This window comes from Eumetopias jubatus, unplaced genomic scaffold (genome assembly GCF_037043125.1).
Source record: "Eumetopias jubatus isolate StellerSeaLion01/CBP00866 unplaced genomic scaffold, mEumJub1_p1.0 scaffold_11, whole genome shotgun sequence".
NCBI lineage: Eukaryota > Metazoa > Chordata > Mammalia > Carnivora > Otariidae > Eumetopias > Eumetopias jubatus.
Genome location: NW_028274817.1, coordinates 14,981,787 through 15,006,678, shown reverse-complemented (window position 1 = coordinate 15,006,678; position 24,892 = coordinate 14,981,787). Strand labels below are relative to the sequence as shown.

The 24,892-nt window shown below is 46.9% G+C and overlaps 1 protein-coding gene and 1 non-coding gene across 6 annotated transcripts in view; one reads left to right on the top strand and one right to left on the bottom strand.

The window, feature by feature from the left end:
- Window positions 1–24,892, top strand: part of ZNF75D (zinc finger protein 75D) — a 55,412-nt gene that overhangs the window by 15,179 nt on the left and 15,341 nt on the right. For 4 of the 5 annotated variants that reach the window (XR_015769421.1, XR_015769422.1, XM_088028636.1 and 1 more), the window contains exon 5: window positions 18,658–18,784. The exons of the other annotated variant lie outside the window; for it this stretch is intronic. Coding sequence is in view for 2 of the 4 variants with exons in the window: in XM_088028636.1 (XP_087884762.1) it covers window positions 18,658–18,784 (127 nt within the window). In the remaining 2 variants the exon portion in view is untranslated. The remainder of the gene's footprint in view (window positions 1–18,657; window positions 18,785–24,892) is intronic. 5 annotated transcript variants of the gene reach the window in all.
- Window positions 9,062–9,168, bottom strand: LOC114202514 (U6 spliceosomal RNA). Its single transcript, XR_003607811.1, has one exon. It is a non-coding gene; the product is annotated as a U6 spliceosomal RNA (small nuclear RNA).

Genomic DNA, 24,892 nt, shown 5'->3' with positions numbered 1-24,892 from the left:
ATGAGAGACAGAGAGCACAAGAGGGAAGAGGGTCAGAGGGAGAAGCAGACTCCCTGCTGAGCAGGGAGCCCGATGTGGGACTCGATCCCGGGACCCCAGGATCATGACCTGAGCCGAAGGCAGTCGCTTAACCAACTGAGCCACCCAGGCGCCCCTCCCAGCTGTTTTTTTAAGCCTCTTTGTGGTGGTCAGAAGGGTAGCCTGGTATGCCATTCTTTTCTAGAGATACTTCTCTCTAGTCAGTGTGAAGTAATAAGCTAATGTCCCCCAGTGAGCTAGATATAGCCCTAGCAAGTGACAACCCAAATAGACTAGAAGCCCCCGACTTGACATACCTGCAGTGTGGCGGGGAAGCGATGGCCAATGGTGGACTTTTTGTGGACGGTATTTGCACTATTAGGTGTGTCCGTCCTCAAACTAGTGGGAGAGGAAAGAGGAGACTAAAATGGACGCTACAAAGAATGCAAGGGCTCAGCCCGGAGGAGGAAGTGACCCAGAAGAAAAGGATCCTGAAGGCTTGTAGACTGACGGCCCCACCCTCCCTCCTAGAACTGAGACTGTACTCTTGGAATTAGGGGGAAATTCAACTTCTTTCAGAGGGCACTCTCTTTGCATGGCTCTGCGTCCAGTACCACCCCGGACAGCTGCTGTCATACCGCACCATTGAAAGGGCCTTTGTTCACGTAGCATGTAGGAGAGGAGACTGACGTGAAAACTGAAGGAAGTTCTCTATCAGTGGAGCTAGCCGTTACTGCCTGCTTTTTTTTTTTTTTTTAAGATTTTATTTATTTATTTGACAGAGAGAGACACACAGTGAGAGAAGGAACACAAGCAGGGGGAGTGGGAGAGGGAGAAGCAGGCTTCCCGCGGAGCAGAGAGCCTGATGCGGGGCTCGATCCCAGGACCCCGGGGTCATGACCTGAGCCGAAGGCAGACGCTTAGCCACCCAGGCGCCCCCGTTACTGCCTGCTTACGAGAGTCAGCAGAGTGCCTGAAAATGAGTCCGCAAAAGGCCACTCCCATTTTCTTAAAGCTGCCAACCCTGTTATCACACCTGTTAGCCTGAAAGCTCATTTCGGAGGTCCTTGTCTACACTGGCATCCCCAGGAGAGGCCAGAACCAGGGGGCCTGGGGCCTATTGTAGAGATCAGTTATTTAGGGCAAGTGGCAGGAAGGCCTTTGGATGTCAGTGGGCAGAGACAGGAAGAGACTTGAGGATTCCCGGTTCTGAATTCAGACTCCACTGCCCTTCGCATGCAAGGGCTCCAGGAAGAAAGGACATTCTCGTCCCTGCGGTTGTGGGACAGGATTTCGAACTTGGGGCTCCTGGCTGACCTATCAGTACCCATTCTTTCCCTTTCAGCCCTCTGACATAGCTTCCCAGGGCCCCCCATTCCCCAAGCATCCTGACCATCATGTCAGCCCTGTCTCAGAAAGAGGAGAGACAACGGGCACTAGGGAAAGAAATGGCCGAACGGAATAAAGGAGAGCGATGTCCTGCTGCTTTACATCGCCCGCCACCTCCCCAGCATATGGCTAAGAGGCCTCAGCTCCGCTGCCTTTCTGAGGACGCGACGGGAAGACACACAAACACTCGGAGACGGCACAAGCAGGCTGATGAGTCATCCGACGGGCAGAGCCGGGAGGCCAGAGGCTCCCAGTTCAGATCCCACGGGCAGGGACGGGACCGAGGAGACAAAGGCTGGCCTGAGCCCCGTGTGAGGGCTGTGGGTTGCTATCCCAGTGCCGATGCTCCTGTCCCTGGCTCAGAGAGCACAGCGCCACCACTTGCTGGGGCCGAGGCCCGTTCGTGTAGGACCCAGGTCTTGACCTTCTCTCTGCCAGCAAACCAGGGCACGGCCGCCACCCAGGAGCGTGTTCGGGTCCCTCCGCAGTGACTGTTGCAATCGCTTGGGGCTGTATCCCCTACTCCCTCCAGTCTCGTAGTACACCGGGGCTGAAGGGCCCTTGGAAGCCAAGGAGACCTCACTCCTTATGTTACAGAAGAGGCAACTGGAGCTTGGGGGGGGTTCCCTTCCCAGGGCCTTGTGGCAGAGGGAGGGACTGAAATAGTCTCCCCAGCCCCAGGCCTCTCTCTCCAGACAGGATGGATACGTTCAGCTCCCGGCAGTGGCTTCTCGGAAAGTGTCATTCGTCAGCCTCTTGGCTGTCGCCCACAGGGTGAGGAAATCCCTTCTGAGCCATGGTCTGCTTTGTTCTTGGAGGACTCCAAACCCTGTTCTCTCAAGATAACCCCTCAGGTGGGAGGTTCCACATCTGAGCTCTTTACAAAAGAGCTGCCCTGTTAACAGGGGGTGCCAGTCCTCCAAAAGTACATCTTGTCCCTCTACATAGACTAGGACCAGGGAGCCATCCCCCTTCCAGCCATTCTCTCACCCAGAGGGGTCTGGGACTTGTAGGAGAGTCACGGGAAGAGCTGGGCATGGGGGGCATGGCCCCTGAGAGGCAGGCTCTCCGAACGCCCCACCTCTTTACTTCTGGGCTACATATTCCTGAATTTTCGTCCCAACACCGTGCTCACTGAGTCAGTCTTCACTCAAGCCCCCAGCAGCCCCCAGCTCCCACATCCTTTATGTTCTGCCTCTACTCGGGTTTCCTGTGCCCCAGCTCACAGACCCGATGCTGAGCCATACTGTTAATGCGCCTTCAGTTAGCCTTTGTTTTTAGCCCCCAATAGCGCCTCCCGACCTGTCCAGATCCTTCTTTCTCATGTCACATCACTTCCTCCTTTTGCTCCCCAAACTCACTCCATACTGACTGTCCTCTTAGAACGGCATTTATTTTATTTTATTTTTTAAAGATTTTTTAAATTTATTTGACAGAGAGACAGCCAGAGAGGGAACACAAGCAGGGGGAGCGGGAGAGGGAGAAGCAGGCTTCCCGTGGAGCAGGGAGCCCGATGCGGGGCTCGATCCCAGGACCCTGGGATCCTGACCTGAGCTGAAGGCAGATGCTTAACGACTGAGCCACCCAGGCGCCCCTAGAACAGCATTTAAAACCCAGGTTTTGTTAAAACACTGATGGCCGGGCCTCACCCCCAGAATTTCTACCTCAGTCGGCCTGGGGTAGGGCCAGGAAATGGGCATTTCTGACAAGTTCCCACGTGATGCTGATGCTCCAGCACTCCCCCTTTGAGAACCGCTGTCTTAGAACACCTCTCGTGTACTTTCTCTTGTGGGCAGAGATGGTCTTAGAACCTCAGGAACTGGCAACGGCTGGCCCAGGGCTGGATGTCAATATAAACTCCCTGAATGTGTGGGGCTCGCTGCTTTAGGGTTAAATGTGAACTTAAGCTGCACTTCACTCTTCTATAACTGGCAAATCACTACCAAAAACGAAGTGTGGCTGTAAAGGCTCTCGGTGTTTCCTGAGTTTTGAGGCCTCCGTCCCGTCTCCCTGATCTTGCTGTCGGTTTCAGCCTCTGGGACTGCCAGCGTGCCTGGCCCTCCTCCAGCTCTCTGGACTTGGGCCCACACTGGCTGGGGCACTGGTGGATCAGTCACCATGAAGCTGGCTGCATTCAAGACCCCTGGGATCTGGTGGCCTCTGGGAGTGGCTCTGACCGAAACACCTCGGAAGCATCTCTGCAAACTGGTTTTTCTCCTTCCTGATGCTGTGTCTCCTTCGATGTTTCTGCCCGCCTGCCAGCCTGCCAGCCTTTTGCAGCTCAGCCTACCCAGCATGCTGTCCTCGCTGAAAACTGACCTTGGCAGAGGTCATCGAGCAGCCCCAAAATGATGCATTAGGGAAGCACAGGGGCCTGGTGGTCTCCAGGGAGATTGGCCTTTCTCTCAGGGCTCTTAACTCCTTCCTCATTTTGGAGATGAGTGAGGGCAAAAAACATCCAGTGCTCCAGAGGTGAACTTGGCAACTGGTGCAGTAAGGTAGACCCTGCACCCGCGCTGTGGCCTGCAGCTCCCCAGCCCCTGTAGGTCAGCAGCGGCCTGGGTGCTCAGGACCCAGAGAGGCCTCTTGGAGATGCAATCTGAGGAGCCTCTTTTTTTTTTGGTAAAGATTTTATTTATTTATTTGACAGAGACACAGCAAGAGAGGGAACACAAGCAGGGGGAGTGGGAGAGGGAGAAGCAGGCTTCCCGCTGAGCAGGGAGCCGGATGTGGGGCTCGATCCCAGGACCCCGGGATCATGACCTGAGCCAAAGGCAGCCACTTAACCGACTGAGCCACCCAGGCGCCCCTGAGGAGCCACTTCTGAGGAGTCCTTTAGTGACCAAGGTTCACTTGTGCCTGGCAGGGGTGCGTCAGGACCGCCCAAGGGAGATTGGGGGCATGGATAGTTTTACATGAATCTATTTCTTTAAAAAAAAAAAAAGATTGTATTTATTTGACAGAGACACAGCGAGAGAGGGAACACAAGCAGGGGGAGTGGGAGAGGGAGAAGCAGGCCTCCCACTGAGCAGGGAGCCCGATGCGGGGCTCGATCCCAGGATCCTGGGACCATGACCTGAGCCGAAGGCAGACACTTAATGACTGAGCCACCCAGGTGCCCCAACAGAAATCTATTTCTGAATCCTTAGTTCCATACGTTCTTTCTGAAACTGATGTGAGGAAAACCCAAAGGGATGTCCTACATCCCCACCCTCCCCTTCATCACCACCCTTCCACCGCTCTTCCCTGCTCTGGTCTTCCCATGGTGCATTGCCCCAGAGTTTAACATGTCTGAGGAGCCAAAGAGGCATTAAAATATCCTGGCTGGGAAACTGAATGATGAATGACTGGGCAGGGAATCCTGCATATCGAATAGTTTCCCGTGTTTTCCTTTAGACAGAATTGAAGGACTTATTAATGAACTGATCAGCTGATAGATCATTGGGAAAAACTTGGGGGTGGCTCAGTACTTGATTTATGCCATATAACTCTAAAGGAAATTTTAAAATTTTGGGTGACCCTGCTATAACAAAATTCTGTCCGTGCCCATTGACATATCTCTGAAAATGAGAAATAGGGATATAATTGGTGATGAGCCAGGCCTCATTCTGGAAATAACTAATATTTATTCATGATATGAACTAATTTCAAGGAAGTCATCTATATCATTAGGAGTGGGATTTTCAATACTTATTTTTGCTTATAAGTACCCAAATTTATAATATGTTTATGTTATTTAATCAATACTATTTAATACTTGTAATAATCAAAAGAAACACATTGATACTTAGAGTCTCCTGCTCTTAGGGCATTTTCCCCTATTTTCATTTACAAGTCATATTATTTTACCTTATACATTTAGATCTAAAATTCATCTGGAATTGACTTCTTAAACAAAATGTGGTATACGCAATGGATAATTACATAGCCAAAAAAAGAATGAAATATTGTCACATGGATACATGACACATGGACACATGCTACAACATGTGGGTGGATGAACCTCAAAAAACAATATGCTAAGTAAAAGAAATCAGGCACCAAAGCTCACATACTGTATGGTTCCATTTATATGAAATATTCAGTATTGGTAAATCCATAGAGACAGAAAATAGATTAGTGGTTGCCAGAGGCTGGGGAGGATGGGAGTCTCCTTTGGGGTAATGAGAATGTTTTCAAAGTAGATATGATGGATGTACAACATGGTGAAGGTACTAAATGCTACTTTTATTGTACACTTTTTTTTTGAGGTCCATCCGCGTTGGAGGTCCATGTATCAGTTCCTCATTCCTTCTTATGGCTGAATTATATTCCACTGAATAGATATACCATATTTTGTTTATTCATTCTTCCACTGAAGGATGTTTGGCTTATTTTCATCATTTGGCTTTGTGAATAGCGCTGTATGAAAATTCATGTACAAGTATTTGTTTGGATGCCTGTTTTCAAAATAATTGAGATAGTTTTCAAAATAATTGAAAATCCAATTCTTTCAGTATACCTAGGAGTAGAATTCCTGGGTCAGTTGGTAATTGTATGTTTACCTTTTTGAGGAACCTCCAAATGGTTTTCCACAGCAGCTGCACCATTTTACATTCCCACCAGAAAGTACAAGGATTCCAATTTCTCCACATCCTTGCCAAGACTTGTTAATTTCCATTTGTTTTTAATTATAGCCGTACTAGTGGGTGTGAGGTTTTGTGGTTTTTACTTGCATTTCCCCAGTGACTAATAATGTTGCGTATCTTTTCGTGTGCTTATTGGCCATATGTATATATTCTTCGAACAAATGTCTGTTAGAGCCCTTTGCCCATTTTTTAATTGGGTGGTTTGTCTTTTTGTAGTTGAATAGTAATAGTTCTTCATATATTCTGAATAATGGGCCCTTATTACATATGTGATTTGGAAATATTTTCTCCCATTCTGGAGAAATGCATCTCTTTCTTGATGCACAAAAGTTTTTACTTTTACTGAAGTCCAAGTTATTTATTTTTCCTTTAGTTGATTGTACTTTTGGTGTCATATCTAAAAAAAATCACTGTCAAATCCAAAGTCATGAAGATTTGACCTTTGTTTTCCTCAGAATTTCAAAGTTTCAGCTCTTTGAACATTTCGGTCTTTGGTCCATTTTGATTTAATTTTTGTATATATTGTAAAGTAGGGGGTTCAGCTTCATACTTTCTCATGTGACTAGCCACTTGTCTCAGCATCATTTTGTAAAAAGCCTAATTTTCTTCATTGAATCATCTTGCACCTTTGTCAAAAATGAGCTGACTGTAGATGTATAGGCTTATTTCTGGACTCACAGTTCTATTCAATTTCTCTGTATATATCCTTATGCCAGTACCACACTGTTTTGATTATAATAAATTTTGAAATCAAAGTAGGAGGCCTCCAACATTGTTCCTCTTTTTCAAGGTTTTGGCTATTCGACTTGTCTTGCAATTTCATGTCAATTTGGGGGTTGGCTTTTCTGTTTGTGCATAAAAGGCTATTGGAAGGGGCGCCTGGGTGGCTCAGTCATTAAGCTTCTGCCTTCGGCTTGGGTCACGGTCCCAGGGTCCTGGGATCAAGCCCCACATCGGGCTCCCTGCTCGGTGGGAAGCCTGCTTCTCCCTCTCCCACTCCCCCTGCTTGTGTTCCCTCTCTCGCTGTGTCTCTCTCTGTCAAATAAATAAAATCTTAAAAAAAAAAAGGCTATTGGAAGTTTGATAGGGATTGTAATGAATTTTGTAGATTGTTTTGTGTAGTATTGCCATTTTATTTATTTATTTTTAAAGTTTACTTATTTATTTTAGAGAAAGAGTGTGAGTGGGGGTAGGCACAGAGGGAGAGGGAGAGAGAGAGAACCCCCAAGCAGACTTCCCACTAATCTCAGAGCCTGACACAGGGCCCGATCCCAGGACCCCAAGATCATGGCCCCGGGCTAAAACCAAGAGTCAGCTGCTTAACCAACTGAGCCACCCTGGTGCCCCTAGAATAAATAAATCTTAAAAAAAAGAATACAACTGATTTTTGCGTGTTGCTCTTTTATCCTGCAACTTTGATGAATTTGTTTATTAGCTTTAGTAGTTTGTGTGTGAGTTCTTTAGGATTTTCTATCTATAAGATCATGAAATCTGTGAATATAGTTATAGTTTTTCCATTCCGATCTGAGGATTTTTTGGTTTCTTCGTTTATCTGATTGCTGTGGCTAGAACTTCCAGGAGAATGTTGTCCATTCTATCTGGGTTACCTAATTTGTTGGTGTTCAGTTATTCTTAGTATTTGCTTATAATCCTTTATACTTATGTAAGGTCACCACTATCATTTCTGATTTTAGTGATTTGAGTCTTTCCCCTTTTTTTCTTACTTTGGCTAAATGTTTGTCAACTTTGTTGGTCTTTTCAAAGAGCTACCTTTTTGTTTTGTTGATTCGCTGTAGTATTTTTCTGTTCTCTCTTTTCTTTATCTCCACTCTAATCTTTATTATTTCTTTCATTCTACTAGCTTTGTATTTAGTTAGATCTTTTTTGGGGGGGGTTTCTTAAAGTGTAATGTCAGGTTACTGATTTGAGATATTTCTTCTTTTTTAATGTATATGTTTACACCTCTCAAGTTCTTTCTTTTTTTTAATATTTTATTTATTTATTCATGAAAGTCAGAGAGAGAGAGAGAGAGAGAGAGAGAGAGAGAGGCAGAGGCAGAGGGAGAAGCAGGCTCCCCGCATAGCAGGGAGCCTGATGCGGGACTCGATCCCAGGACCCTGGGATCATGACCTGAGCTGAAGGCAGACGCTTAACCATCTGAGCCACCCAGGTGCCCCTCAAGTTCTTTCTGAGCACGGCTTTTGCTACATCTCATAAGTTTCGTTATGTTGTGATTTAATTTCATACATTTAATTTCCTTTCTGGTTTCTTCTTTGACTCAATGTGTTTTAAGAGTGTGTTGTTTAATTTCCACATATTTGTTAATTTTCCAGTTTTCCTTCTGGTTTTGACTTACAGCTCCATTCTGTTGTGGTCAGAGAAGATATTTTGTGTGATTTCAGTCAGTTAAAATTTATTGGGACTTTTTAGGGGGGCTTTTAAATTAAGTTAAATTTATTTATTTATTTAAAGATTTTATTGATTTATTTGACAGAGAGAGAGAGAGCACAAATAAGGGGAGTGGCAGACAGAGGGAGAGGGAGAAGCAGGCTTCCTGCCAAGCGGGGAGCCCAAATGTGGGGCTCCATCCCAGGACCCTGGGATCATGACCTGAGCCAAAGGCAGACGTTTAACAACTGAGCCACCCAGGTGCCCCCAATTAAGTTAAATTTAATTTTTGTAAAATGCTGAATATGAGATCTACCCTCTTAAAAATTGTGAATTGTGAAGTGTACAATACAATGTTGTTGAATATATGTACAAATGTTGTACAGTGGATCTCTAGAAGTTACTCATCTTGGCTTAACTGAAACTTTATGCCCGTTGATTAGCATACTCCCCATTTCCCCCTGTCCCCCAGCCTCAGCCAACCACCATTCCACTCTGACTCTATGAATTTGACTATTTTAGATACCTCATATATTTGTCTTTCTGTGAGTGCCTTATTTCATTTAGCAGAATGTCCTCAAGGTTCTTCCATATTGTCACATTTTGCAAGATTTCCTTTTTTGTGTGGCGTTTCTTTAAAAAATACGGAACAGTTCACAAATTTGCATGCCATCCTTATGCAGGGGCCATGCTTATCTTCTCTGTAAAGGGCCAGTTTTTGTACATGTACTGCTGAAATGAGCATCCTTCCTTTTAATGCTGAATAATACTCCATTGCATGTATATACCACATTTTCTTTATTCATCTGTGAATGGACATTTAGGTTGTTTCCACATCTTGGCTGCTGTGAATAGTGCTTCCGTGTACATGGGAGTGCTAGTACCTCTTCGAGACCCTGACTTCAGTAATTGTGGATAAATACTCAGAAATGGGATTACTGGATCATATGGTAATTCTATTTTTAATTTTTTGAGAAACCTCCATATTGTTTTCCATAACGACTGCACTATTTTGCATTCCCACCAACAGTATACAAGGGTTCCGATTTCATTACATCTTTGCCAACCCTCGTTGTCTTTTTTTTTTTTTTTTAAAGCCATCCTGACAGGTGTGACGTGGTTATCTCATTATGGTTTTGATTTACATTTCTCTGATGATGAGTAATTTTGAGCATTTTTTCATATATCTGTTGTTCCATTTGTATGTCTTCTTCGGAGAAATGTCTGTTCAAGGTCTTAGCCCATTTTCCAAAAAACAATGATGAAAGAAATTAAAAATCCAAACAAATGGAAAGACACCCCATGTTCATAGATCAGAAGACTTAATATTGTTTCAATGTCCATATTTCCCAAAGCAATCTACAGATTCAGTGCAATCCTATCAAAGTCCCACTGGCTTTTTGAAAAATAGAAATAGAAGAAACCAATCCTGAAATTCATATGGGACCACACAAGGCAATGAATAGTGAAGTCAATCTTGAGAAAAAAGGACAAAGTTGGAGGCATAATTCTTCCTTATTTCAAAATATATTACAAAGCTACAGTAATCAAAATGGTATGATACAGATATAAAAGTAGACATATAGACCAGTGGAACAGAATAGGGAGCCTGGAAATAAATCCATGTATATATATGGTCAACTGAGTTTTGATGAGGGTGCCATGAATTCACTATGGGGAAGTAATAGTCTCTTCAACGAGTGGTATTGGCAAAACTGGATATCCGCATGCAAAATAATTAAATTAGACCCTTATCTTACACCTTACACAACAATCAACTCAGAGTGGACTTAAGACTTAAATATAAGACTTAAAATAAAACTCCTAGAAGAAAATATATTGAGAAAGCTTCATAACATTGGTGTCGGCAATGATTTCATAAATATGACACTAAAAGCACAGGCCACAAAAGCCAAAATAGACAAGTGGGACTATATCAAACTGAAAAGTTTCTGCACAGCAAGGGAAACAACAGAGTTAAAAGGCAACCTATGGTATGAGAGAAAATATTTGTGAACCATGTATCTGATAAGGGGTTAACATCCAAAATATATAAGGAACTCCTACAACTTAACAACAAAAAAACTAATAAAAAGTGTGCTACAGACTTGTGACCTAACATATAGTCTATCCTGAGAATGGTCCATGTGCACATGAAAATGTATGTTCTACTTATTGGGAGTGGAATATATGTCTGTTAGGTCAAGTTGACTTATAGAGTTGTTCAAGTCCTCAATTTCCTTATTGATCTGTCTGGGTGTTCTATCCATTACTGAAAGTGAGAAGTGAAATTTTTGATGTTGTAAAACTATTTATCCCTTTGATTTTGTCAAATATTGCTTCATATATTTTGGGACTCTCTTGTAAGGTGTGCATATGCCTATAATTATTGTATTTAATTCTTGATAAATTGACTCTTTTATCAACATGTAATGTCATTCTTTGACTCTTGTAACATGTTTTGATTAAAGTCTATTTTGTCTAATATTAGCATTGCCACCTCAGGTCTCTTGATTACAGTTTGCATGGAATATCTTTTCCATCCTTTCACTTTAAACCTATTTATGTCTTTGGGTCTAAAATGAGTGTCTTGTAGACAGACTATGGAAGGATCATGGTTTGTTTTTTAAGCGCATTCTACTAATCTCTGCCTTTGGAGAGTTTAATACATTTACATTTAAAGTCAGTACTGAAAAAAAAATAAAGTCAGTACTGATAAGGAAGGACTTCTGCCATTTTATCATGGTTTCCTATATATCTTATATCTTTTTGTTCCTCAATTCCTCCAATACTGCCTTCTCTTGTTTATAATTGATTTTTTGCAGGTACCGTTTTGATTGCTTTCTCATCTTTAAGGTTATTTTCTAAGCATTTACCCTGGGACTACAATGAACATTTTAAACTTGAACAATCTAGTTAGAATGAATACCAGCATAGCCTCAGTAGTTTACAAAAGCTTTGCTCCTAGGGGCACCTGGGTGGCTCAGCCGTTAAGGGTCTGCCTTCGGCTCGGGTCATGATTCCAGGTCCTGGGATCAAGCCCCGCATCGGGCTCCCTGCTCCGCGGGAAGCCTGCTTCTCCCTCTCCCACTCCCCCTGCTTGTGTTCCCTCTCTCGCTGTGTCTCTCTCTGTCAAATAAATAAATAAAATCTTTAAAAAAAAGCTTTGCTCCTATACAGCTCTGTCCCCACTTTTGTAGTTACTGTGACAAATTACATTTCTATATATTATTTCCATTAACATAGATTTATAAGTATTGTTTTATGCATTTGCATTTTAAGTCATATGGGGCAAATAGAGACATTACAAACCAGAAGTATGTTACAAGTGGCTTTGTAGTTACTTGTATTGTTACTTTACCACTGTTCTTTATTTCTTTGTATGACTTCCATTTATTGCTTAGGATCCTTTCCTTGTAGCCGGCCAGACTAACCGTAGCATTTCCTGTAAGGCAGGTCTACTAGCAACAGATTCTCCCAGCTTTTGTCTATCTGGGGATGTCTTAATTTCTCTTCCCATTTGGAAGCATAGATTTGCCAGATACAAATTCTTGGTTGACATTGACAGGTTTTTTTTTTTTTTTCTGCCAGAGCTTTAAATAGGCAATCCCACCACCTTTTAGCCTCTGTGGTTTCTTTTTTTTTTTTTTAAAGATTTTATTTATTTATTGGCTAGAGAGAGAGCACAAGTAGGGGGAGCAGCAGGCAGAGCAGGGGGAGAGGGAGAGGGAGAAGCAGACTCCCTGCTGAGTGGGGAGCCTGATGGGGGGCTCGATCCCAAGACCCTGGGATCATGACCTGAGCCGAAGGCAGACGCTTAACCAACCGAGCCACCCAGGCGCCCCATGGCCTCTGTGGTTTCTTATGAGAAACTGACTGAACCGTTTTGAGGCTTCCTTTGACCTAATGAGTCCCTTCTTTCTTGCAGCTCTCAAGGTTCTCTTTCTCTTTGCCTTTATCCAGCCACTCTCACCACGAGAGTTCGGAGTTAGGTGAGAAAAGGCAAGCCCCTTGCGTCGGTCCTCAGGGAAACCCCAGACAGCTAAAAGTAGACAAATATAGTTCCTTGGGAACAAGGTCTCCTCTGCTCCCTCCAGAACAAACTCCCTATGTGAGGAAGGTCAGCTCTTGTCTTCAAGACTGTTGGGGTGGAGGGGAGGCGGGTGCGGCAAGGCTCGCAAAGCTCTCCTAAGTCTTCTGTGTTTATTCAACATTTATTGGTTGCTATAAATCTTTATTTCCTAGAGTCTGACTAATTCTGACCGGTTTTTGCCCATTTTTTGGTGTTTCTGTGAAGGGGCAGGCCCTTCAGATTCCCTACTCTACTGTCTTTGCAGATGTCACTCTAGGGCTCTTCTACCTCTCTGTTCCTGCCCATCGCCCATTCTTTTTTCCACTATGCCCCTTCACATTATTTTTTTTTAAAGATTTTATTTTTATTTATTTGAGAGAGAGAGAGAGAAAAACAGCATGAGAGGGGAGAAGGTCAGAGGGAGAAGCAGGCTCCCCGCTGAGCCGGGAGCCTGATGTGGGACTTGATCCCAGGACCCCGGGATCATGACCTGAGCCGAAGGCAGACGCTTAACCGACTGAGCCACCCAGGCACCCGCCCCTTCACATTATTAATCACGGTTACTTAAAATTCCCTGTTTGATGATTCTAAAATCCGTGTCCTATCTGAATGTTGTTCTGAGGTTTGCTTTGTTTCTTCAGACTCTGTATATTTTTGCCTGGTAGCATACGCCGTACTTCTTACCGAAAGCCAGAACGACATATTGGATAATAGGAGCTAAGGAAATAGGCTTGTGGTGTGAGGTTTTATGTTGATCTGCCTAGGAGTTGGGCTTCGTTCAGTGCTTGTTCTAGCTGTCTAGATGTACGTGCCAAGGCTGCGATTTCCTCAGCATCCTTGTTTGTCTCTCTCCTGTTGTCTTTGGCCGTCTCTCAAAACTCCTCCTTAAATAAGAAGCTGGGCCTTGCAGCCCTTCTCACTGTGGTGTAACAGTCCAATAATCCACTGCTATTCTTCTAGACCCTGTTACTGTGGTGGTATGATGTGGGGTGGGGGGGGAAGTCAAGTCTTCTATAATCTTTTCTTTTTTTAAGATTTTATTTATTTATTTGTCAGAAAGAGAGAGAGAGAGGCTGAGCACAAGCAGGGGAAGTGGCAGGCAGAGGGAGAAGCAGGCTTCCTGCTGAGCAAGGAGCCTGATGTGGGACTCAAATTCAGGACCCTGGGATCATGGCCTGAGCTGAAGGCAGACGCTTAACCGACTGAGCCACCCAGGTGCCCCAAGTGTTCTATAATCTTATGTTTAAATCTGTATCTTTTAGTAGGCCCATGTCCCTGGGCTGTGACCTTCACTGGCATTTCTCAGCTTTTTTTACCCTCCTCTTACTTAAGACCGCAAGGCTAGAGGGGGTGGAATTGAGTAGTTTCCCTTCGCAGGTATGACAAAACTCTGGTAAAGTCTTTTTCCCTGCTGAATAGGGGAACTTTGTCATGTAGAAAAGCACTGCCTGTATTTCAAAATATTTAACATTAGCCCCCTCTGGCCTAGTCCGTCAGAAACATGAGGTGTCCTTAGGTCTTCCTGTGAAAAGTTGGTGGGGTTTCTGGAGGTAAGACTCCCCCCTAAAGTGCGACAGCCCTCCTAAGCCGACAGCCCTCCTAAGCCCGCAGCCCCCAGGACTCTCTCACTCTCCTGCTAGTCGGGCTCGGCCTCTGGTCATTTGTTAAAGGTCCTGGGTAAGTGTTCCTACCAGCGTATGGCTCCAGTGGCTTGGACTCCAGGCAAACCGTCTCTGGCTGTGACTGTCTCTCTTGGCACTGTCCCTACATTTGGGGACAACCTGAATTTTCTGAGGAGTACGAGAAAAGGTGATGATTTACAGTTTAGTCACATTTTCCTTACTGTTGCGGACAGGAGCACTTTAGAAGCACTTTAGAAGTCAGAACTGGGAACAAGTCACTTGTTTTTTATAATCTTTTTTTTCAAGATTTTATTTAAAGATTTAGAGATTTTATTTATTTGAGAGAGAGAGAGAGAAAGAGAGGAGGGGGAGGGTCAGAGGGAGAGGGAGAAGCAGGCCCCCCGCAGAGCAGGGAGCCCAATGCGGGGCTCGATCCCAGGACTCTGGGATCATGACCTGAGCTGAAAGCAGACGCTTAACCGACTGAGCCACCCAGGCGCCCCTCACTTGTTTTTTATTACACTAAGTCTACTGAATAGAACTTCAGAACTTCTTAAAACTCTCACTCCTCAATTACTGCCAGACTTCTTGATGCACACGCTCTGGTTTTCACACAGCCTCCCCAGTGTCTTCTCCTCAGGCTCCTTTGTGGCTCCTTTTTCTCTGCTCGCTGTCATGGAACAGTCATCCACTTGGGCTTTGTCCTTGACACTCTCTCTTCATTGGAAAGTGATCTTTTCACTCTATTTGCCCTGGTTGAACATGTCCACAGTGATAGCTCTGTGTACCACTCCTAAAGCTAGAACCCAAGTCTGGACTCTTTCCCTAAGTCTCTGACCCTTATCTGCATAAACATACCCAAAAGTGAACTTCCTATTTTTCCTCTGAAACCTGTTTTGCCACCTATATTCGCTTTGTCATTAGATGTCACCACTGTCCACAGAGCGTTCCAAGCCAAAGAGCATGACATCATCAAAGACTCTTACCTCTCCTCACCCACTATGTAATCTACCACCAGATCCTCTAAATTGTGCCTCCTTATTTTTTTTCTTGTGTCTCTTTTCCCTCTTCATCCCGCTTTGGCCCTATTTTATTTATTTACTTATTTATTAAGATTTTTATTATTTATTTGAGAGAGAGAGAGAGAGAGCGAGAGAGCACAGAGGGAGAGTGAGAGGGAGAAGCAGACTCCCCAGTGAGCAGAGAGCCCAATGTGGGGCTCGATCCCAAGACCCCAAGATCATGACCTGAGCCGAAGGCAGACGCTTCACTGGCAGAACCACCCAGGCATCCCCTGCTCTGGCCCTATTTTAATTCTATTTTTGGTCTGGATTACTGTGATGGACCTCGTATAAATCAGAACTCTGGGTTTTCAGTCCAAGAAGTTGGACTCCCACTAACTTAAGCAAAAAAAGAAAGAAAAAGAGGAGGAAGAATTTACTGGCTGGTGTAACTGAGAAGTCAGAGGAGTAGAATTTTTTCAGGCTTTCCTGGATGTTCAGGCTCATACCGTGTTGCCAGGACTCTGCCCCCCCCCCCCCCCCCCGTGCCGTTCTCCATCGTGGGAAGATGGCCACCGGCAGCCCTCAGCCTACACAAGCCTTTTGGTTAACCCTTCCAAAAAAGAGCTAAGCATCTTTCTTGATGGCTTCAGCAAAAGCCATTTTATCATTTGGGTTGGGCTACATGCCCAACCCCAACCCAGTCACTGTGGCTAAAGAGTGAGCAGGGGTGAAGATGATAAAGAGGTATTGTGATTGGTCAGGCCTCTGGTCGTTTGTCCACTTCTGAGGTTGGAAGAAAGCACATGAGCCCCACCTGAGTCATGTGGGCGGAGAAGGATATTAGGATGGGAGAGAGTTGGTGTTTTGGTGACCATGATGGACAAAGAGCATGTGCCTACTCTAGCCTCCTGACTTCCTTACCGCTGCTCTGGCCCCTGCCAACCCATCCCGTACACTGCTTTTCAGAGTAGAACAGGGTGCAGTTATGAAAACAGTCTTTGTTGAAAATTCTTCAGGAGATCTGCAGTGCTTTCAGCATGAAGTTCAAATGCCTTAGTTTAGGACACAAGATACTTCCTGATCTGGCCTCTGCCTACTTCTCTAGCCTCATCTTTGTCCACTTAGCCACAAGTGTATCTAACGTCTATCTAACAAACTTCTTAACATACTATTTTGAATATCTGTGCCTTGCCCAAGAACTGTTCTTTTTTTCTGAATGTCTCCACTCATCTTTCTTTGCCTTCTATAAAACCTAGTTAACTCCTTTTCACCATCCTCTGAAACTTACTTGAAGGGTCATCATGTCTTTTGGGAAACCCTTTCCTTCTTTCAAGTTTGCTTTAAAAATGTCCTTTGTGCTCCGATAGCATTCTGTGGTCCACTCTTGAACAACACACTTTATAAGATATGTTTGCTAGTTTACATGTCTGCCTCCATTTTACTGTGTGCTCTCTCTCTCTCTCTCTCTTTTTTTTTTTTTGAGAAAGAACAGAGGGAGGGGCAGAGGGAGAGGGAGAGAGAGAATCTTTTTTTTTTAAGGTTTATTTATTTTAGAGTGTGTGTGCGCGCGCGCGAGAGAGAGCTGGGGGGAGGAGCAGAGGGAGAGGGGGAGGGGGAGCCGACACCCTGCTGAGCTCGGAGCTTGATCCCAGACCCTGAGTCCTGACTGGAGCCAAAACTAAGAGCTGAACACTCAACCGACTGAGCCTTCCAAGCACCCCGGAGAGAGAGAATCTTAAGCTGGCTCCATGCCCAGCGCAGAGGCCTGAGGTGGGGCTTGATCCCCTGACCCTGAGACATGACTTGAGCCGAAATTAAGAGTCAGAAGCTTAACTGACTGAGCCACCCAGGCACCCCTGTGTGCTCTTTTATAATGAGTAAATGTGTTCCATTCGGTGTTTTCATCTTCAATACTTAGCCCAGGACCTGACTTATAGGAGAAAGCCAGAAAATGCTTTAAAGAGCTAAACACCAGCACTCGTCAGGCCCCCCCACCATTAAACCCAAACAACAAATTGTGCCTTCTTTCCTTTCAAAATTGTTCGTTGGGGCTAGTACTATTTTGATTTAATTTTATGACACTTTCTGCTTGTTGCTACCTAATTGAAGATGGATGATTGATACGTGGCAATACCACTGATGTACTTAAGAAACTGAATTCCATTGGATTATTCATTTGGTGGGACCTCTCAGTCTGTTGTGATGGCAAGGATCATATTTGATTCATTGGTCCACAGCCAATGCCTGGCTCACAGAAGGTGCTCATTGAATGTCTGCCGGGTAAATAAACACACACCTCCATGTTTTTCCAAGCAAGCTCTCAACGATTTGTAATAAGGCTGTGAATGTTTTTCTTTTTTGGTCACATACCTTGGTCTCGTCCTTTTTATCTCCCCCGAGCCCTATTTTCATATTTTTCCTCTTACTCTCCAACCGTTTTTATGTTCTCCATGTAGCCAGGAGGGGGTGGGTCATCTTCTTGGCCCTCCTTCCCCTGGGTCCAAATTAGAGGCAGGGACAGCTAAAGGGGAGTCAGCCATCAAGAGTCCCGATGCAAGAAAGTCACGGCCTCTATATGTCTGTCTGACACAAATAAGGACAATACAGACCTGCAGGCCGAGCTTAGGAGCTCTATGAAGCCAGACCAGTGTTAACTCGGTGTGTAGCTCTGACATCATGAATCGCATAGTCACTTTCTGTTGTGTAAGCCCCCCGCCCTGGTCTGTGGCACTTTGTTACGGTAGCCCTGGCACGTGAATACGCATGGTTTTCGTAGGAAGCACTTGTGTTCACTTCTTCCACTGTGAAGTGCTAAGATGTGGTGCGGCCAGATGGAAAGGGTGCTAGAATAAGAGTCAAAGGTCAGAGAACTGGGTGTCCATGTTTCCTGTTGACCTGCAAGACCTGGAGCAAGTCACGTTACCCCAACGAGCCTGGGTTTCCGCCTTTCTGAGCTAAGGTAATCGTACGTGCTCTACTCACTTTCCTGGATGGCTTCTAGGGTCACGTTTATGGCTATGAAATCACACTTTAATTACGAATCAGTTTACAAATATCCAAGGTTATCATTCCCACCATTCTCATTATCAGGTCAAGGAGTTTGCCTTCTCACCCACTTTCCAAATGTGCCAAGGTTAAGAAGGGGAGTGCAGGCTCTGTGGTTTTCCTTCTTACTGAGAAGCACAGGGAACCAGAAAAAGGGGAGAGGAATGTGCAAACTGACAGCAATGATATTCAATAGTTATTTTTTTTCTCATCATTTGACCTCGTGTGGATTAATTTTATGGAGAAAGCTCCCCTCGTGGGAAATCAACATTCCGTGGGACATCCATCTGTGTTCGGAAAGGCTCAGTCTGTGCAAACCGAGTATCTGTTGAGTACCTACCGTGTGTACCAGACACTACATTACAGGGCAAGCAAGGCGCACAGACCTTGCAGTGTATTATGCAATGGAGAAGAAAAAAAAAAAACCACTAAAGAATTACAGACATCTAATTTAACTAATTGTGAATTGCTAACTGTGCAAACATTTCCAGCTTGGGAGGATTCTAGTTCATCTCCTCCGGACTCAGTGGGGTCCCGTGACAGTGCTGGTGAGGAAGGGGCAGAGACCGCCATCACCCAGTCACGGCTACAGATGGACTTGGGCAAAGCAACACGGAGGTGAGTTAGCGCCTTCTCTAAAGGAGCAATGATTCGGCAGGGCTGGCTGGTATTTTGTTTTCCTGGTGTGATTTTGCAGGTTGCGATGGCATTTCCATATTCAAGGCACTCAAAGAAAAGAGGATGCCAGGGCTGCTGAGCCTTGTCTGGGGAAGCCTAGGAAACAGGATATGCTAAGTGGCCAAGAGCAGGATTGGTGGTACTGGAAGTGCAACCTGGTTCAGGTGCCTGAGGCTGAGAGCACTGCAGGCAGCACCAAAGGTTGCGTGTGCATGGGCGCGTGCGTGCACACACACAGGATCGTGCACACACATGAGCGCGCACACACGGTCACCCTTCCCTTGTTTGCACCTCTCATTAGGAGGGACAAGGCAGTGAAACTTTCTGTTTGATGCCCGTCTCTTCCCAATTCCTAAAACTGGCCCATCCTTTAGGAAGACAGAAAAGAGCACCACTCTGCAAGGACTGCAGTGCAGGAAGGTGTGATGGTAAATTTTAGGCGTCAGCGTGCTGGGCAACAGGGTGCACAGACATTTCGTCACACGTTCCTTGGGATGTGTCTGTGAGGGCAGTTTTGGTTGAGATGAACATTTGAATTGGTAGACTGTGTAAAGCACATAGCCCTCCCCAGTGTGGGTGGGCCTCATCTAAGCAGTTGAAGACCAAAGTAGAACAAAGGCCAAGTAAGAGGGAACTTCTTCCTGACTCCCTGAGCCAGGACAATCCGTCTTCTCTTTCCTGTGGACTGGAACTTAATCATTGGTTCTCTTGGGTCTCCAGCTTGCTGACTGCAGGTGTTGGGACTTCTCAGCCTCCATCATCTTGTAAGATAATTCCTTATAATACATACATATATACACACATACATACCAATCCAACCTTTATATCATCAGATCAGTCCTTTGCTAAAGAATTCTGCTTTTCTCCACCTTTGAAACAGACAAAACCAAAAGAAATTATAGATAAATGTTACAAATCTGACCAATTATACATAGAATAGTGTAAACCAAATATTAACAAACTGTACAATTCTATATCACATTTTCCCTAAAATGTCATCGATCATAATACAAATCCTGACTTCTGCTATGTTACACGAGGGAAGAAGGGGTCAATTCATATCAGGGTGGTCATCTTTCAATGAGGAAAAATCCTCCCATCTCCCTCAAAGTCCACGGCAATGATACAGGAGTTACATTTTTTTTTATTGCAGAATTGTTTATTTTCTTAATTTAAATTCAAGTAATTAACATATAATGTATTATTGGTTTCAGAGGTAGAGGTCGGGGATTCATCAGTCTTACGTAACACCCAGTGCTCATTCCATCGCGTGCCCTCCTTCATGCCCATCTCCCGGTTACCCCATCTCCCTACCGTCCTTCCCTCCAGCAACCCTCAGTTTCCTGGAGTTAACAGTCTCTAATAGTGTGTCTCCCTCTCTGATTTCATCTTGTTTTATTTTTTCCTCTCTTCCCCTATGATCCTGTTTTGTTTCTTAAATTCCACGTATGAGTGAGATCATATGATACTTGTCTTTCTCTGATTGACTTCTTTCGCTTAGCATAATCCTCCCCCCCCCAGTTCCATCTGTGCGGTTGCAAGTGGGAGTTATATTTTATAAAGAAGTAAAAAAGATCTATCCCCAGCTAAAAGTGAGATAACTATCTCCATGGGCCAGTGGGGAATCCCAGACAGAGGAAAAAGGGCGTGGAAGGCTTCAGGACCAAAAGTAAATGGAATGACCAGAAATGCACATCCAGAGCTTGGCGCGGGGACAGGAACTCCTGTCACCCACAGGAGGGGGAGGCGGGAGGAGAGGCAGAAGCAGTAACAGGGTTTCTGTTGTTGGGGCTGCTGAAGACAGTCCAGCCGTCCTCTTCCTGGGGGCATGCATGGTTGCCCCCAGGTTCAGTCCTTAACAGAAGCCTCTCACTTGTGGCTAAGTTTTTGTGAAACAGAAATGTAAGACTTTGATCCCTGCCAGAAGATTCGCTTTTTTTCCTCTCTCTCTCCCTTTCTCTCCCTTCCCTTCCCTCTTTCTTTTTCCCGGCTTTATTGAGCTCTACTGGACATATAACATTATATGCGATAAAGTGTACAACGTGATTTGATACAAGCACATATTTCGAAATGATTATCACAATAGTGTTAGCCACCTCTGTCACCTCACATAGTTACCTTATTCTTTGTGGTGAGAATATTTAAGATTTACTCTCTCAGCAGTTTTCAGGTATGCATAATGCAATATTGTTAACTAGAGACAACCTCCTGTACATGAGATAGTCAGAACTCAGTTATAATTAATTATAGTTATTTAAAGTTATAAAATTATATGAAGCTATACAATATAAAAATTATAAAATTATATGAGCTATAAAATTATAATTATTTAAGTTATTAAAGTTATAATTAGTCTTATAATGGGAATTTTGTCCCTGTTGACCAATATCTCCCCATTTCCTGCAACCCTGCCCCTCCCAATACCATTGTTTATTTGCGTTTGGCAATTTTTAAATTAAAAAAAATTTTTTTAAAGTTTATTTTTTTAAAGATTTCATTTATTTATTTGACAGAGAGATAGCGAGAGCAGGAACACAAGGCAGGGGGAGTGCGAGAGGGAGAAGCAGGCTTCCCTCCAAGCAGGGTGCCTGATGAGGGGCTCGGTCCCAGGACCCTGGGATCATGACCTGAGCCGAAGGCAGACGCGTAACGACTGAGCCACCCAGGCGCCCCTGGCTCTTTTAAGATTACAAATATAAGTGAGATCATTCCGTATTCTGACTGGTCAATCATTTCTCATAATTTCAGGTCATGTTCCATAAGCCAAAAAAAAAAAAAAGCTCAAAAACGCAAATTTGAGCGCAATAATGGACCAAATCCCCAGGAACACTTATTAAAATGCCCGTATTGGAGCCCAAGCTAGAGCCAACGCCTCAGGGCGTCCAGGTGTGGTGAAGAACTCTAAATGTTCAACAGGCTCTCGCAAGAACCTCTCCCCTGGCCCGGTGGAAGGTAGAGAGTGCTGAGCGCGGATTTGGGAGATAGTGGGGCCCCCGCCCGGCCTGCCCCTCACCCCCTCCCCGCCTCCTGCTGAGCTGGCACGTGGGGCAGACCCCCGCTGGCCCCGCCCTGGTGCCGCCAGGACTCCCCCGCCCGGCCTCAGCGGCTCCCATCAGGCGGAGGCCAACCGACTGACCCCTGGCAGCAGCGGACCCAGCCCCAGCCCCAGCCCCAGCAGCAGAGAGCCTGGAGGCAGGGAGTCCTGGGGCCGGAAGCGCGGACTCCCCAAGGGGGGGTGGCGGGGCTCTCTTGGGTGGCTCACATCCCGCGACAGCTGCCCCCAGCCCTGACCGTGGGGCGGAGCGGGTAGGAGAGACAGCACAGGGCCACTGCACGTCCCCGGGCCTGGCAATGGAAGGGGTGGCGGGTCCCTGTGCGTCCCCCGGTCCGGGAATGAAAGGCCACTGCATGGCGGGTCCCTGTGTATCCGTGGCCGGGAGAATGGAAGGACCGTCGCGTGGATCGTCCCTGTGCGTCCCTGGACGCAGGAATGGAAGGGGCGCGGGTCCCTGTGCATCCCTGGGCCGGACAATGGAAAGACGATTGCGGGGCTCATCCCCGTGCATCCCTGGACGCAGGAAAGGAACGGGAGCAGGTCCCTGTGCGTCCCTGGGAGCAGGAATGGAAGGGGCGGCGCGAGGCGGGTCGCTGTGCGTCCCGAGCCTGGGAATAGAAGCGGCAGCGGTACCCTGTGCGTCCCCAACACGGGAAAGGAACAGAAGGCAGGACCCTGTGTGTCCCTGGGCGCGGGAATGAAAGGGGCGGCTCCTGGCCGGCCCTGTGCGTCCTAGAGACGCTTGCCCGGGGAGCTGGGCCCCTTTCGTTCCCCGAGGCCGCGGGACCCGGTCGCCTCCATCCCTGACGTGGGATGCAGTGGGAGTAGGCGCGACCCGTGACGCGCCTCTGTCCTTCCAAGGAGTGCAGGGACGAGTGACGGGGGGCGGGCCCCTGTCCAGCGCGGGTCCCCGCCGCCGCTCCCTGCGCCCTGCCGGGCCTTCCTGGGCGTGTCCGGAGCCCGGAGCGCCCGTCGGGGCGCCGGGACATCCCGTGGGGAGCGCGCTGGGGCTGTGCCCCCGCCCCGGGCGGCCGATGTGTAACCGGCTTTTAGAAGTTCCCGCGACGTGTCCCTCCTCGCCTTTCCCCGAGTGTCCGCTTTGCACACACCCTCTTTATCCGTGGGCCGTGGGAGCGCGGGCTCGCTCGGGCCTGTTTGGGGGGAAGCCGGGAGCCCTGGGGTGCAGTGAGGGTCCCTGCGGAAGGGCGGGTGGAGGGCCGGCGGGACAGTCAGGGCCCTGCTGGATGTGGTGGAGGGGTCGGGCCCATCTGGGGAGGGCGGCCAACTGCGAGGTTGAGCAGGGTCAGGGCGGTTCCACAGCTCAAGCCGGCTGGGTTCCCCGATGCCTTCCAGGGAGGAGGGTTGGATGCCTGGAGTGGGGTGGGGGGGGACGTGGAACTTTCTAGGAATGAGTGCTGGGGAGCAGTAACCTTGCTTGAGCGCTTCCTCTGTGCCAGGCCAGGCAGCTGCCGTTCGCTTCCACGCAGCTGGATCCACCACAGGAAATTTTCTGAAGCTGATGTACAAGGAGAGACACTGGGTGTCCTTTAAGAAACTTGCGCCGGGGTGGGGCGCCTGGGAGGCTCAGCTGGTTGAGCTTCTGACTCTTGGTTTCAGCTCAGGTCATGATCTCAGGGTCGTGAGGTCAGGCTCCAGCTCAGCCAGGAGTCTGCTTGACATTCACCCACTCCCTCTGCCACCTCCCCCTCTCAAATAAATAAATCAATCTTTCAAGAACAGACACTTGCCCAGGGATGGGATGGGAACAGTGTCGTTTTCCATGACCCGGCAGGAAGAGTCATGAGGATGTTTTCACTTGATCCCCTCCAGGGAAGAGGCCAGGTCCACGAGTTGTGTGAGAGCAAATAGAGGGAGAGCACGTGGGTGGGTACAGGTCTTTAGACCTATGGAGACGTATGTGACCACCTCTGTCACCACCTCTGTCACCACAAGTGTGGCCTCAGACGTTGCACTTAGAACATTTGGATGTTTGTAGATATGGGCATTGCAAGGTCTGTGCATTGGAGCCTCGTCACCATTTCCCTCTGGCATTTCCTGTGTGACCTGGGACACGTCATTCAGTGCCCCTGAGCCTCCAACCTCGGTCCTCTCCTCTGTACTCAGGGCATGATACTAGTCCCCACGTCCTCGCTCTGGGTGAGGGCTACGTGACCTGCCATATACGGGAGACTTCGAACAGCACGTGGACACAGTGCCATGAACGTGATCAGTGTCCTTGGTTACTCATGCGGACCAGATGGCTGGTGGCCTGCCCTGTGGCAGTGTATCATTCTCATGAGAAAGCCACTTGACATGCCATCGCAGGACGAGGGTCAGGCTGATGTGGGCTGAAGTTCACAGCCCTTGAGTGGAGAAGAACGAAGGGTTGAGGATCTGTAGCCTTTGGAGGCAAGGCTCTAACTACCTAAGATGTCTGTGGCTGCAGGTGACTCAGCCAGATGGACTTTCAGGGTGACTCACCAGAGTTGTCAGTATTGCTCCCCATTTCCTCTGTGTCCTGTGTATCTGTAGAAACAGGAGACAGCCCACATGAGACTGGGAGTGGGGTGTCATGCCAGCACGTGGGTGGTGGGTCCTCCTTAAGGCAGGTGTTCTCAGCCTTGGTGAAATTCTAGAGCCAAGCTGCTCGAGAGAACGTCCTGCACTGATGGCTGGGGGGCATGTGAAATGTAGCGAGGACCAGAATTGTGTACTTTAATCACTTTGGACTTGAATGTCCCCGTGGCTGGAGTGGCTACCCTCTTGGGCAGCACAGTGCTTGAGGGTCTGGGGATGGGCTTGGACATGCTATGAACCTTTTGGAAACTGGCCGCAGAATTGGATGTGTCCGTGTACTTCTCTAGAAGGTGAGTCCATGGCTTTGCCCTCAGCGTCCGCTGTGCTTAGGGCTCTAGTGGAAAGTGAGCAAGTGAAGGGAGGTGAGCTTGGCCTGGGGTAACCACTGCTGTTCCCCCTTTCTGCTTTTGTCCTGT